Here is a 16152-nt window from a genome sequence, read left to right as displayed (position 1 = left end):
CCCCAGTTTTAGGAGACTGGACACTGGATATTTGGAATGTTCAGTCTCAGAACTTAAAAGGTAAGGTGGGAAATCTACAATACCCCTTAATCAGCCACAGTTTTAATACAGGTTCTGCATTTCTGATTGTATGGTTCTTCCAATAAAGACATATATACATTACCAGGAGGAAAACAAGGACAAATTTTTAATCCTTAAACAGCATGAAGTACCATTAATTTTAGCCCGAGTGCGCAATTAAAATTGAATTCTTACTACAATCAAATAGCAGCATATACGGGTGGTCCTTGACTTTCAGCAGTTCACGTAGTGACCATTCAAAGTTACAGAGGCACTGAAAAAAGTGATTTTATGATCTTTTAACACACGACCATTGCAGTATCCACATAGTCATGTGATCAAAAATCAGATGCTTAGCAACTGACTTATATTTGATGGTTGCAGTGTGCCAAGGTCATGTGATCATTTTTTGTGACATTCTGACAGTCAATTGGAAAGCCAGATTCACTTAACCATGTTACTAACTTAACTGCAATGATCCATGTAACAGCTGTGGCACAAAAGGTCATAAAATGAGGCAACATTCACTTAACAAATGATTCACTTAGCAACAAAAATTTTGATCTCAATTGTGGTCATAAGTCGAGGACTAGCTGTAGTCAGTTCCTTCTTCCCAGTATTTTCTAGGATTTATAAAACAAAGCATTTAGTTTCTCTGATATAAATTGATGTTATAAAGTACAAATATATACGCATCACAAATTCAGTACAAAAACAGTATAAAAATGCCTAAGAACTGAACAGTTCTTCTGAAAGTGCATACAAGTACCATGAAAATTATGCAGCGAAGGACTATTTAAATCAGTAATTAAATGGCTGCCATAGCAAGCTTGAACACTTGAAATCTTGGCATGATGAAGGAAATCCAAGGAAGGGACAATCTCTAGTGATTAAGGAAAAGAGAGAAATGTAGGAACTCAACCTGTTGCAATTCTGAGTAATCTCAATGCTTAAACAATTGCCTGGAATTCTCTATATATTGTTTAAATAAGCTTACCAGCAAGAAGAGCATGGAATAACACACAACTGGAAATACTCAAAAGGCTGCTAGTAGCCAGTCCAATTGAATTTTTTTAAAACAAAAAATACAACTGGACCATAGTCTGGTCTGTTAAAATTGATAGGAGGTGAAATATTCACACAGCCCAAGTTCCAGAAAATTACAATAGATTAAGTTGATGCTGTTCCATTCAAGTTGGAAGCAAGATCTTAATTAATAAACAGGTTGCAGCTGATCCACCATACATAACTAGTAGAAGAACCTTCAGTCCATCATGCAGGGAATTTCTTCTGATCCCCTTCTGTTCAAGAAGAGCACAAACGTATCTGAAACACATTATTCTATTCACCAGCTGTAGTCAACAGTATTCAATTTTATATTCTGAAGATTGCTCCAAATTGAGAAGTTTAAAAATGTAAACATCAAGCCCGTAAATTAAAACCAGGTCAAATATGCTGTATGTATTTAACAGCATTGAGATTTCAAATGATTTCACTAGTTAAATTTCATATCAAACCAGCTTCTCATCTTAATCTATTGCAGGGGTGTCAAACTGCCAGCCCATGGGCCAGTTCCATCATATCAAAGCCGCGCCCAACCCATTGCCAGCAATGCAAAAAGTCACAATACATCGCATCAAGTGACATGTCTGTTCTGTCCCACCCTATATAAGTCCTTGTTATGCTCACAAAGAGAAACCCCTCTTCCAAGAAACAGTCAGGAACCGCAAGAAAAGACCAACCCCTTTTGTTCTCACAGACCTGAGTCAATGTCCAAGGCAAACAACACAGTCCACAGAAACTCGATCCTCAACACGAATGGATGCCTTCGGCAACCAGCACCTTCCACACCTTCCCTTTTATAATTCAGCATTCCTCTGTCCTACTCGCTTCTCTTGCCTGCGCTTTCGTGCATCCTGGGTCTGTCCCAATTGTTCTTCATCACTGTCCAACTCAGGCTCCCAGCACAGCTGTGTCTCAACCTGAGCACTAGTAGAGGGGCCAGCCTCCTCATCCAACTGTAAGCCTTGGAGCTCCTCAGAGCCTTCCTCTGACTCTAATGTCACTCCAGGCGCCTCCTCCTCATCTGATTCCTCAGACTCAGCTGGCTGGCAAGGAATCACAACAGTGGCGAGTTTGACACCCGTGATCTATTGCAAAAAGTTTTAATGAGGTAATGCTGGTGTAAACTCTCCGTGTTGCACAATATTGCCCAGGGAAAAACAAAACTCTTTAATCATTAAAAAAATATATATGTATGAGGCAATAGGATTTGTGTTCTCCTAACATTCACACTGCAATTCTGAACACATTTAATCAGGCTAAATCTACTGAAATATTAGGATGTTCTTCCAAATGAATAAACGTGCTAAGTTTCTTAATTCACATTGCTACACAGACAGATGAGTGGAACTTCCTTAGAAACTGGATGTCTTAAGCAGCTAAAACAACTTGATGGTAATGAATAAGGTGTAAATGATATAAAATATTTTTCATCATATTTTCTATCAACTGGCAAAACTTGTCAGAATCTTATCTTCTGCTTTTGAAGTAATTGAAATAATGTCCCAAGGATCTTCTCCAGCAGCACTCTGAAATTCTTCAATTGTAATCATTTGGGGGTCATTTAGATCCTGAGAAAAAGCATTAGATTGTTAGAAACCAATAAACCTATATATTCATATTTGCTATGATAATATTGAAATGGAAAATAGTAAAAAAAGTAATTCATAATATTTTCTTTGAGGAAAATTCTATTGAAGTCAGGGAGTTTTATCTGTTTCATATAAATGTAGCCTATCTACATTCATACAGATTTATAACTGAAATGGGGTCTTGTCACTCTGTCCAATTTTATATTTTGAGAATTCAGTTGCACTAAATTGAATTTTAAAACATTTTATCATCTCTCAGATGTGCCAAACTTTAATATTTTTTTTCCACAGAAATGGTGCCTATTTGCAAGAATGAAAGATGAGGGCACACAATCAAGTACTACTATGGGGTGAAGAAAAATATTTTATGCTCCTGGTGATTCAGATTGTTGTTAAACTCTAATTTTAACCATGCTGGATTATACCAGAAGGCTGCAAGCATATTAAACATTGATTTATGCCAGGGATCTGCAACCTCTCTAGGTGCAAGGGCTATGTACTAAGTGGCTTTGCATGTCATATCAAGGAAGGGGATCAGACTCGGTTATATTTCTTTTCTCGTCTTATCATTTGAAATATTTTTTGCAAGAATAAAGTCACCAAACTAAAATAGCTGTGCAGGGTTTTTTTCCACTGGGAGAATCAAAAACTTCCTTTAATACGATAGTTATCTCTACCATTTTAAAAAGTTTGGTATTTTTTAAACAGAAGAGACAATTTGATGTAGAGAAGTTGAGTTTTAGTCCTAGTTTAGGCACAAAGTCAGCTGGTTGATCTTGGGCCAGTCACTCTCTCAACCCTTGGAAGGAAGCAATCACAAACCATTTTAAAAACTTTGTCAAGAAACTGCAGGAACTGTTCAGGCAGTCTCTGAGAACATTGGACACAACTGAACGGAAGAAAAGAAAATCAAAGACAGCTAGTCCTCTACTTAAAAGTCATTCTGAACAATTATTTTGAAACTTGTTTTTTATTTATTTTTATTTATTTAATTTAATTTGTATACCGCCCTTCTCCCGAAGGACTAAGGGCGGTGAACAGGGCAATAAATACCAAAATACCAAAATTAAAAACAGATTAAACCATAGTGCCCAAATACAATAAATAAATTACTTAAAAACAATAATTAAAACCCAAACCCATCAGACCAGGCCGGCTTGTTCAAACAAATAGGTTTTTAGATCACGTTGGAAGGAGCGAAGGTCGGGAGCCATCCGGAGCTCAACCGGTAAAAATGAGATTTAAATAAATACATTCACTTTTATTGACTCACATGCCTAGTCTATTTCAATATAGTTTTTACCATTTTTATATTATTTCTCTCTCTCTCTCTCTCTCTCTCTCTCTCTCTCTCTCTCTCTCTCTCTCTCTCTCTCTCTCTGTGTGTGTGTGTGTGTGTGTGTGTGTGTGTGTGTGTGTGTGTGTTGGTATGCTAAATCCATAGTCCTTATACTACACTGCTGGAATCTAATTTTTAGATTCTCAGGTATCTTATGCTTGTCTATAAATTAACTATAGGACTGAGCTACATAAATACAATTAACTTTAACCAAATACTCACTACAGTAATTTACTATGTCAGCACTATAATGACATTTGAAGCACAGAAGGACTTGCAAAATAAATAAATAATATACCAGAAAACTTTTTCAAGACTAAATCCAGATTGCAATTACTGTACGCTTACATTTGATTAGTTTCCCATTTACTGAAAAATACAAGCTGACTGAACATTAAGCAAATTCCATCTAACAATGTTTCCACAAAAAAAATCAAGAACGAGTCAAATACTGTACAGAAAGTCTAGAATTATAATGAACAGTTTTATGCAAAAATCTCAGTATCCTCATTAAATTGTTTCAAGTGGACAAAACCCAATACAACTGTTACATGAAACAAAATTAAGCGCAGCAATTTTGACAAATTCATCTGTTTTCTGGAGTGCAGATTTCCCCTAAATGTTCCAGCCTCACCAACACGTCATATTTGTGACCAATCATGATTTCTGTTTAATCCATGATTAAAAATCAAGGTTTAATGCAAATGTTCAATTAATGGTGTATTTCCTTTGTTTTCCACCCGCACCCTTACTTTCAGATCACAATCACAGCAAACATAACGTGTGGGGTAGGATGCAAAAACGTATGGTTGTGTGCTGTAAAATGGCTAAAACAAGCTGCAATGTTAAGTCACAAGAAAGGGACCCATCATCACATATTAGTATGTCTCAAGTCCAGCTATATCTGAGTTTGCTATGGAATAAAGGATGGAAATGTGTCTAAACTCCATGGTATAGTTCTATGTAAGTGAATTCCAGACAAGCATACTACAATCAGACATTATTGCAAGTCAGCAGAAATACATACCTCTTCATAGTGTGACGGTATTGTTAGAGGAGGTTGCCAAAAGGCTTTAATTATATCTGGATACTTCCGAATAATCATTAACAGCAAAAATACTAAAGCTAGTATTAAAAACACAGATCCAAATATCAATACGCAATACAGCATTCTAGTTCCCTCTGAAAGAGAAAGGGACATTGACATAAATACATTGAAAGATACATTTACTGCAAAATGGCAGAAACATACATGAAACAATTTATCAGCTATCTTGGATTACAATACAGTAATTACACTGCAATGAAAGTTCAGAAAAATTGTACTGTTACTAATGAAGTTTCTGTGCAGGAAGTGAAGTGTTAATATAGCTGTACAAAAATATGTAGGACATAGGGGCAGAAAAAGCTATTAGGACAAAATTGAATGTGGGTTCCTGAACATTTTTGAGATGTATGTACTGTTGACAAGAAATTGGTTGGTGATTAGATAATTAAATGGGAAGAAAGCCATATATTATTGCACACAAGTGTCAGCTTATATTTGAAACATAGGAGAAGTAATTCCTTCTCAAACAGTGAAATGTGCCTCATTACTTTTCCTTTTTTAAATTAGGCTTAGGAACAATCCCAGTGAAATCATCTGCAAATGCGAACATTATATAGAGGAATACTGTCAAATTCAGCACACTTTTTAAGAAATCATAGGTTTTTTTAATCTGAATCCTATGTATTACAGACTCTTTCATGAGAAAGACTTGAACTTGACTTCTATAGAATTCAAGAACAAAAATTTAAACCTCAAGAAACTGAAGGAAAGAAGGGATAGGACTAAAGGACAAAACAGGGTACAGTACTATAGGGGCATTTGAGATACCAAGATCAGTTTTCTGTTTGAATTTAAGTATACTCCATACTGAAAGCAATAATGCATTATTCATTACTGCTATAATCTCAAGTAGAATCTTCAGTTAATTTATATTAAGATTTATATAATATTTCAGTAAAAAAAGCTTTTGTCTTAAACTCTTTATTACAGAACAACTTTAAATCTCAGGAATCAAGCCACAAATGCCAAAACAGTAAAATCATAATCATAACTGCATGCTCCTGTTGATACAAGAAGAATCAGGTACTTCCTTGAGCGACACAATATTCACCTAGCTTGCAGAAGAGCCAGGCCTTGATCACTTTATGGAACAGCAGCCACAAGGACCATCTTTACCTTTACAGAGACGCTATTCCCTAGGAGTTGGGCTGACATAGAGAAGGATCTCTGATAATATTATAAAGGCTGAGATCCACAGGATCCTCACCAAAGAAGCAGAGAAGAAATGATGAGATATGCAACATGTGTGCTCAATAAAGAAGATTCGATATTTAATCTTCACTTCCGCTCCTGAACTTGTCTTAGGCCCAAGTTATGTTTCTCCTAACAACAGTAATCCTGGCCACTGTTTTTGAATGGCAGGCCAAGTATAATAAATCTCTTATCTATTACCATATTAGACTACCTTGTATTTCCAAGACCTGGTTGGTGAGGAGAATTTGGTATTGGTTCATGTTTCCACGGTAGGGTAGATCATTTAAACATAAAAAATAACCAATGGGTACAACCTATTCCTTTAATTCTGCATCTATATAATTATACATCAGTTAAGTAATAATACATACCAGTGGTTGTAGTTTTTGCACAATAAATACCACTTTTTTCTCCTACGAGTCCATACAGTCTTGCTTGTATCCTAAAGCAATATGTAGTTCTTTCCTTTAGATTCTTAAATCTGTGTACAGTATTCATGATTAGCTGTATAATAACAAAGAGCAGTTAAAACATTATTATATAATTTCCTTATCCAAATTACAGCCCTTCCTTATTAATTTCAGAAGTATAGCTGTTCTAGTTCGTGGTAGGTTCATTGTAAGTGTTTATCTGCAATACTTTGGTTTCAATCTGGGGACAGGCAATTCCTAAGACCACTTGCATTCCCCCAGGATCCCATTCATGGCCTTTAGGAAGCCCTCAGTAGATACAGCCGTTTTGTTATGGGGTAGAACTGCAATTATATACAATATTTTTAACTGGGATGAGAAAGGGGTGAATTTAAGGAGCACTGACCTTGTTTTGCAAGATTTAGGTACTCCTTTGCCCATTTAAAAGATAGGTCTGAAAAAATTGGCTTTAATCTTCCCGTTAAAGGTACAATGTTCCTTACAGCCCTCAGGCAGAACAGAAAGATATTATGGGACCCACACACTGAAAAGATTACCTACCCCCAAACCAGTGATTTTTGTAGCACTATCTCCAAGATCTCTTGTGATTGCCGAAAGCCTATGTTCCAGAATATCTAAAATAACTACTATTAGTTCTGAGCAATTAGGATTTAGGAAGCCCACTGTCACTGTTTAGTATACAGTTGATCATAAATCATAGCCTAAGGATTTGTAACATATCCTCTATTTTCTCTACTTCCCATAACACATTTGCTATGGCTTTCTATATAATGTCATAGCAGATAGTAGTAACATCTTGTCAACCATATCTGACCTCAGAAAAATAAGAAGGGTTGGATCTGGTTAACAGTCAGGAGATTGCCAAGGAACTCCAGATAAATAAATAAATAAATAAATAAATAAATAAATAAATAAATAAATAAATAAATAAATAAATAAATAAATAAATAAATAAATAAATAAATAAATAAAATAAATAAATAAAATAAATAAATAAATAAATAAACTAAAATAGTGCCAGGGACAAACTATACATTTTTAAAGCAACGTGGATGTATTGAATTTATGGTAGATTTTCCTCTGTACAAACCTCTAAGACAGGGGTGTCAAACTGCCAGCCCACGGGCCGGTTGCATGATGCAGAGGCCATGCCCACCCCAGCTCCGGCAATGCAAAAAAAGTTGTGATACATCGCAACAGGTCACATGACATGGCAAGTTTGACACCCATGCTTTAAGATGTTTGTGGGCCTCTATCAAGGAATGAAAGTTGATCTCTAAATAATTTCAAGTTAAAAAAATATCTTGTTATACAACGTAGTGTGATTATCCCATCTAGATAAGAAGAAATTCTATATAGTTGGAAAAACTTCAGTACGTTGTTTGCAGATTACAAAGGATGTGAGACCAATAATATGCAGAAACAAGTGGTCAGGCATGTATAGGTAAACAGCTATAGAAATTCAATAAGTAAGTAAAACCTCCCAGCCTCTGCCTCCTCCTAATTCTTATAATCATCTTTATTTATTAAATGTATTTATTTATCTAAAGCATTTATATAGCCACCCATCTTTCAACCAATGTTAGTAGGCAATCAAAAATTAAGAGACATATAAAATCAGTTTAGAACTATAAAATCTAACCAGTTAAACATTAAAATATTAAAAATAACAAACGTGTACACTGCTCAAATTTCAGTGACTCTGAGACTCTTCTTTTTTGTTTTTCTCCTAACGGTCGAGCACTCCTATATTCAGTGTGTTTAATTGTACTGTTTTAGAAAAGGATTGGTTCTACTAAAAAATTAACCCAGTTGTGAAGCTAGATTTATTTTCCATGGACCTGCTAATCTCATTTTCTATTATTATTATTTTTTAAAAAAATAGTCCAAACAAATCCCATTAGAATAATTTTAGTACTTTTTAATGTATTTAAAATACATACTTTTAATCTATGTAATCAAAGGTTGTGTGTGGGGGGGGGGGTTAGTCATGAGCAGGCCTTCCTTCCTTAATACCTGCAAGGCATCCCCTTATTATCTATCTATTTACAGTTCATATTTCTAGACCGCCCATCTCCCTCAAAGAGGGATTCTGGGCAGTGTACAGCACAAAATTGGCCTATAAAACAATATATAAAATTAAACTGTTAAAATTTACAAGAAGGCAATTTAACTCTGTTTAAATTGGTTGATGGAGGCAGAGAGTTCTCATAACACCAACCAGCCCCATAACTGCACAAACCTTTGCCCTCCGTAAGGCTACTGAGTCATGTTTTGACCCCTTTCGGAAGGCCAGGAAAATGGAGGCATCCCTCATCTCCGCAGAAAGTATGTTCCATACTATGGGGGCAACAGCAAAGAAGGCTCTCTTCCTAGATCCTGTCAGTCAGAATTCTTTGGCTAATGGGGTCTGTAACACACCTTCCCTGCCTGGTTATATCTTTTAGGTCAGGAGTCCCCAACCCATGGTCTGTGGACCACCACTGGTCCACGGCATTCCAGCAACCGGGTCCTTGCAAACAAGCAAAGCCTCATGCAGGCAGCACTCAAAACCATGCCTCCTCTGCTCCACAGAAATCCATTATCCACGGAACTGGTGCCTGCTGCCCAATAGATTGTTTTAGGCAGGGCTTTTTTTCTAAAAAAAAAAGTTGCTGGAACTCTCATCTTGGCGGGCGCAGGTGGGGAGGCGCTGCTGCGGTCACAGGCGTGTGGGGTGTTGGTGGCCGGCTGCCCTCCGGGGCCAGAGCCAGCGCAGCTGGTGCTGTGGGAGCAGCAGGGCCCACTCTATACAGCGGGGCTGCGTGGGGCGGGCGGCAGAGGCGTGGCGGGCCAGGCAATGCAGGGCAGCCACTTAGGCGCACAGGGCAAGGCGACAGTGGCGCAGGTCCAGCACTGGGTAGGCCACCAGCCTGGCTGACACGGGTGAGCACAAGGAAGGAGTGTACATGGACTCCGCAGAACCCACCTCCCACTCCTTGTCCTCTCTTACTTACCTAGTTGAGATGGTGGAGTTGGGCAGCAGGGAGGGATGCAAACTTCCTGCCAACTCACCTTTGCTGCAGACAACTTGCCAGTGCAATGTTTGTGGGCCGGGTCTTTTGGCGCACTCAGCAGCAATTCCTATTGGCTTTCGAGTAGCATAGCTTGTGGGAGGGAGGGAGTAGCATAGCTTGTGCAAAAGCTTTTTTGTGTGTGTGCAAAAAAAAGGTGCCAGAATGCCATTCAGATCGTTCACAATGAGAAAAAAAGCCCTGGTTTTAGGAGACCACTGATTACTTTCTTCACTCATGTTTGATGATTTCTCCATTTTTTTTTAATGACAATGTTTTATATTATCTAATGCAGTGGCACCTTTTTGGCACCAGGGACCAGTTTCGTGGAAGACAATTTTTCCACAGACTGGGGGAGGATGATTTTGGTTTTGCTCATTCACCCACCGCTCACCTGCAGTTGTGCAGGCTGGTTCCTAACAGCCCATAGCCTGGGGTTTGGGGACCCCTAATCTAATATATTTGTTTTTATTAAGGAACCTTAATAATGTTATTATAAATTGTTTTGACTATCAACAGTATGGGTAACGATATAAACATAAATAAGAGATGAACAGATTTATTCAAAGGTTTTCTAATAATTCTTATATCAGTTTGTCAAGGAAAGACAAGTACTTACTGATGTACTTGTTGAATTCTCCCAATAGATTGTATAGTCAAAGAAAGAGAAATTACTTCTTTTCTCAAAAGGAGGCAAGAAACTTATAAGAATTGAATTAGCAGCTGAAGTTACATTTATTGCTCTTGGAGGTCCTATAATGGCTAAAATGAATAAACACCATTATTTTAATCAAACATCAAGTCACCATTATTTTAATCAAACATACATAAGAAATGTGTGCATGAACTATGTTAGTTCATTTTAATGCTTGAGAGTATTTGCATTCAAAAAGAAATGCTTATTTGCAGCATTTTCTGCCACTACTATTTGAGTAAACAGCATGAACCCAGCCGTTCATCTAGGAGCTGAAGGCAACATAAACGGGAGGCCCCTGTGAACTGGGAATAACATTTTCTGCTGGGTCATATCTTGTATGAAAGAATTTGGTACTTTCTAATAGTACTGGATCCATATCTTATCTTTGACCATAAAAGCTCGGAATAAATTATCCTAAAAGGTTAGTATTGTGAAAGTGAAAAGTGGAGAAGTATATCCCACAAAGGACTCCCTGAGTTTCTGAAGGAAAAGTGGGATATAAATCTCACAAATGAATCAACCAAAACCTAAATAATATTACAGAAGATATCTAAATTGTCTTACACAGAGGATACTGTACTAATGAAATGCATGAATATTTTTCTTGGGCTGAAAAAAGCACATCAGTGAACCTGTCTGTACTAGCATGGGTAAGAGATACAAAATGTAGATAATTGTGACTAACATGCCTCTATGAAATAAAATGTACAATTCTGCTTATAGCATACTTTTATGAATAACTATGAACTGTTATGATAAATAAGTCTCATTTTTTTAAGCATTGACAAGCTTTTATCCAGAGGCATTTTCATAAAATGCCTCTGGATAAAATGCCTCTGGATCTTAGTTTATAAAAGCTGATGCCATTATAAATTATTCCTTCTCTGAGATAATTCAAGACTTGTTTTTATAGTATAGGGCCTATCTTTTGTTCTATGGCCTACAGTTTTCGCCTTCACATATGACATGATTAAAAAAAACATATTTAGTCAGGGGCTTAATTCATCAATAAATAACAAGTAACAAATGAAACATACTATCTTTCGAAGCAACAAAGAGATCTGTTTCAGTCCATTCAGATTTTAAGTTGCTTTCTTCAGCTCTAACACGCAAAATAGTTCTATAAAAATCGTTGATAGGCTTAAAATCACATTCAGGTTTCATGATATCTATACAATTCACTTTTTCCCATTTTTGGTCTGAATATCTGCAATATAATACAAAGACAGTAGAATTCCTTAGTGGTGTAATTTGAATAACAACATGTGATAAAGAATAGAAATTTATATTTTATATTTGACAACTGTTTACTTACAAGCGACTCTGAACACTGTAAAAGACTGGACCATTGATTCCCTTAACTGGAGACCACCTCAATACATTCTGAAAATTATACGACTTAATTGTCAAATTCTGTGGTGCTGGTAAGGAGAGAGAAAACCCTAAAAAGGCAAAGAAACAAGAGATACTAAAAGGAATAAAAACATAACGTGCATACACCATACTCCAAAACACTTCAATGGTGAGGTGAATTAGCCATTACTGATGCCGATATAACACCCTGGAGGGTAATAACTAAGCTTACTGTCAGTGTGCCAATAGCCTAGGAATACTTATTGCAACATTTTTTATGCCTTCCTATTTCTGGTGATTCAAAGCAATTTACATAAAAGTTCTTAAAATTCCTAACAATTACAAGTGCAAACCTATTCGAAGCCTATCGGGGAAATTTCCACTTTTTTTGCAAAACACAAGCAAGGTGGAAGCTCTCCTTACTTCAAAGTTAAAGTATCCACAACTTCCTTAACCTCTCATGAAGTGGAAACCCAGAGGAGCCCCTCTCAAGGTGCCTGCATGGGGGAGGGACAGGAGAAAGCTACCATGGGTGCCAAGGTTAAAATAAGTGCATTTAATTGAGTCCCAGTTAGTGTTAGAACTGTCACAATGGGCTAACTTCAGACACGTTTTCCAACTTGAATTCTGGAGACAGAGAGACTGAAAAGAAGGCACTGGGAGGTATGGGTAGAATGATAGATCTAAGACAGGGGTGTCAAACTCAATTTCATTGAGGGCCGCATCAGCATTGCGGTTGCCCTCAGGGGGCCAGGTGGGTATGGCCAGGGTGGGCGTGGCCTACTGGGTGGGCGTGGCCAGCTCTACATCGTTCGCATCAAGGGTGCCTATGGAGGCCTGGGCAAGAGTGGGATAGATCTGAGGGTCTCTGGCAGAAGGAGGGTCTCTGGACCAGGGCCAAGGCAGTAGGGGACATTCCCTCACTGTTTCCAGGATGGCTTCACGGGCCGCATGAAACCACTTCGCGGGGCAGATCTGGCCCCCGGGGCCTTGTGTTTGACATGTCTGATCTAAGAGAAGGATGGAATCCACGTCCAAGGAAATTCTCTAACTGCCAGAATGGCAGGGTTAGAAATAAATAGCTGTTGCCATGAAAAGTTAGCAGCCTACAGATACTTTGTAAAATATAAACTTAGTAGAAATATCTTGCTGTGAGAACTAAGACAATGCGTATTTTAAAGCAGGGTGTCTCAAACTCATGGTTGAAAAGAAAAAGTATTCAGAAACAATGAAAAGCTCCAGTGACCGTAAATTGGCAGCATTCAAATTAAGTTTCTCCTCTCTTCCACAGAACTTCACCAAGTTCTCATGAAATTTTGGGTTCTGTGAGGAACACAGATCGAAAAAGATGAAAAATCTTTATTTAGATTGTATCTGTCTGATAATGCTCATGATGACTGTTACTGCTTGGGCGATTTTTAAATGCTTTTTCAGTAGACTTTGGTGCGTTTGTTTTGTTTGTTTTTCATTTGGGGAGATTTGGCCTGACAGCATAGAGCCGATGGAGGGAAGCTCTTCCCAAAATATTAATGCATTCAATAAAACACATCACACCCTCACAAGTAATTATAATTCATAGAGGTATGACACGTGTTATATATCTTAACAAGTTCTATATCTAACAACTCTTTTTTTACCTACTAACTGTAATCCATTCATCAGCTTTTGTAGTCTTACTGAAATCACTCATTTATTTTGAAAGCGCCTTTTAAAATATATAACTGTTTAAAAGGTACCCGAGCAAATTTCTGTATTGCTAGCATTCACAAGAATCTTAGTTCTCATCCCGTTGCCCCCATACGTCTGTTTAAAAACAATATTCATAACTGATAACGCAGCTCTACCTCAGTACCCATTTTTTAAAAATAGGCAGATTCAGAACTTTACAGAACAACATCTCCTTATCAAACTTATCAGAGGTAACCTTTTCCTCTGCATAAATTTGCCATTTTTCCAATCCAACAGCCGCCCTTTGCCTTTAAGACGAGCCTTTCTCTACCCTACCACTGGGAAGTCTCTGACTAACAGACCTAGAGTCTACCGTTTATTTATTTGTTTATTTGTCTTATCGCTTGCTCCTTGGGAGGAAAGCCGTGGCAAATCTAGACAGCACACTAAAAAGCAGAGACATCACCCTATCAACAAAAGTGCGTATAGTCAAGGCTATGGTCTTCCCAGTTGCAATGTATGGCAGTGAAAGCTGGACCATAAGATTTAGATTTAGATTTATTGAGATTTTTATACCGCCCTTCTCCCAAAGGGACTCAGGGCGGTTCACAGGGCATAAATATAAACAACAGTACAAACATTAAAAGATAATTAAATTAATGCCCAAGTTAAAACCAGAATTATAAAACAAACCTATAAAAAACCCAAGTACCCCCCATCAGGCCAGACCCGCTAGTTCAAATAAATGGGTCTTCAACCCGCGACGGAAGGATCGGAGGTCTGATGCCATCCGGAGCTCAACCGGCAGTTGGTTCCATAACGCCGGAGCACCCACAGAGAAGGCCCTCCCCTTGGGGGCCACCAGTCGACATTCCCTGACAGGAGGCACCCTGAGGAGGCCCTCTCTGTGGGCGCGCACAGGGCGGAGGGGAGTCGACGCCGGCAGCAGGTGGTCCTCGAGGTATCGCGGACCCATGCCATGTAGGGACTTAAAGATCATAACCAAGAAGAAAGGCTGAGTGCCAAAGAATTGAGGCCTTTGAACTCTGGTGCTGGAGAAGACTCCTGCGAGTCCCTTGGACTGCAAGGCGACCAAACCGGTCGGTCCTAGAGCAGATCAACCCTGACTGCTCTTTCGAAGGCCAGATCCTCAAGTTGGAACTCAAATACTTTGGCCACCTAATGAGAAGGAAGGACTCACTGGAGAAGAGCCTAATGCTGGGAAAGGTAGAGGGCAAGAGAAGAAGGGGACGACAGAGAATGAGGTGGCTGGATGGAGTCACTGAAGCAGGAATGGACTCCAGAAGATGATAAGAGGACAGGAAGGGCCTGGAGGAACGTTGTCCATGGGGTCTGCGATGGGTCGGACTTCGCAGCTAACAGCTTACCGCCCTGAGGAAATCGACCTGCTGAGATTTGAACTGAACTCGTAAGCGTTGCGAAGCGGTAGTAATAGCAACCTCATGCAGATGCTGAAAAATTCGGCCCATTTGACCCAGATTGTTGGGGGCAATAAGCTGACTTTGTAATAATGCCGCTTGGGGGGGGGGGTTGGGCGAAAGCCCTAATAAGCAGGCATATACATAGAATGAAGGCTATTGCTAAGCACATTTGATTTGTGCTTTAGATTGTAAGCCGCCCTGAGTCTTCGGAGAAGGGCGGGATATAAATGGGATTAAAAAAAATTGGGGGGGGGGGGTTTACAAAAAAACAAAAAACAATCTACCTAATAAAAAGGCACAAGAACCTCCAGAGAGGCCTTTGCCGTCTCACCCAGCCACCCTCCCGAGCTACTTGGAAAGTACCGCCCGGCCCTTGAGAGAAGAAGTTACCTTGGGCAGCCGCGGAGAACGGCAGCCTCCACAGGAAGAGGAAGAGGAAGAGGAGCCATTCGCCAAGGGGTAACATGCCTCCCGCCCTTCCTCTTCTCACGCGCCTCCGGACTGGCTAAGCGGCGATTCCCTCGGCTCCGACGCCATCCTTTGCACCCCGATATCCTCAGGCCGCGGCAGCTCCAGCTCCCCGGCGACGACGCCCCGTTAGCTTCCCGCACAAGGGCGGAGGCGGAACGGCGGAGGCGGCGCCAAAGCTCCGGATGTCGCTTCGTATCTTATCTTATTCTGGCGAGGCCAGAAGTTCACAGCCCGGAGGAGGAGGAGCAGGAGACGGTGTGATGCCGGGGCTTGTGGAGGCCCTGCCTTGCTTTGCCCGGCGGCGCTTAGACGCCGCGGGCCTTGCAAATCTTATTTGGGACGCCATTCCACGATTCCTGACTCGGCGCGCTCAGACCGAGGGGAAGCGGAGAAAAGGCACCGATTCCCTGCCTTGAAATGTTACGTTCTACACGTGGATACACAAGTGTATTAAAATACTTATTTGAGGCGTATGCCTTTTCATCCCCCTCCCTTTTTTTCCCTTTTCGTTAGCCGTTTGCGGCGATGAGTGTCAAGGTAAAAATCACCTTTGTAGAGGGCGACGGACCGTGCTTCGGAGAATGCATGATACACTTGCAGGAAGGCAAGAAAAACACGACGCATAATCTTACTAAATACCTTTTACTTACAAAAATGTAAAAACTAAATATATATTATACAG

The 16152-nt window shown here is 39.4% G+C and overlaps 1 protein-coding gene across 2 annotated transcripts; it reads right to left on the bottom strand.

Annotated features, from left to right (window-relative positions):
* Positions 1 to 163: 163 nt before the first annotated feature.
* On the bottom strand, positions 164 to 15937 carry IFNGR2 (interferon gamma receptor 2). 2 transcript variants are annotated; one of them, XR_014492449.1, is made up of 8 exons: positions 15390 to 15937; positions 11852 to 11978; positions 11574 to 11743; positions 10459 to 10601; positions 6727 to 6859; positions 5081 to 5235; positions 2392 to 2693; positions 164 to 941 (listed from the first exon to the last, which is right to left on the bottom strand). XR_014492449.1 is itself a non-coding variant. In XM_083362047.1 (7 exons), exons 1-7 carry the CDS (start codon positions 15463 to 15465, stop codon positions 2568 to 2570), a joined length of 930 nt encoding a protein of 309 aa, XP_083218173.1. In that variant the 5' UTR covers positions 15466 to 15937; the 3' UTR covers positions 164 to 2567. The 2 variants fall into 2 exon arrangements, 1 of the variants encoding a protein (XP_083218173.1); XM_083362047.1 differs by having other exon boundaries at positions 164 to 2693.
* Positions 15938 to 16152: the final 215 nt, after the last annotated feature.

Source organism: Vipera ursinii, assembly GCF_947247035.1.
Source record: "Vipera ursinii genome assembly, chromosome: 4".
In the NCBI taxonomy this organism is placed as follows: Eukaryota; Metazoa; Chordata; class Lepidosauria; order Squamata; family Viperidae; genus Vipera; species Vipera ursinii.
This window is presented reverse-complemented; position numbering and strand designations above follow the sequence as displayed.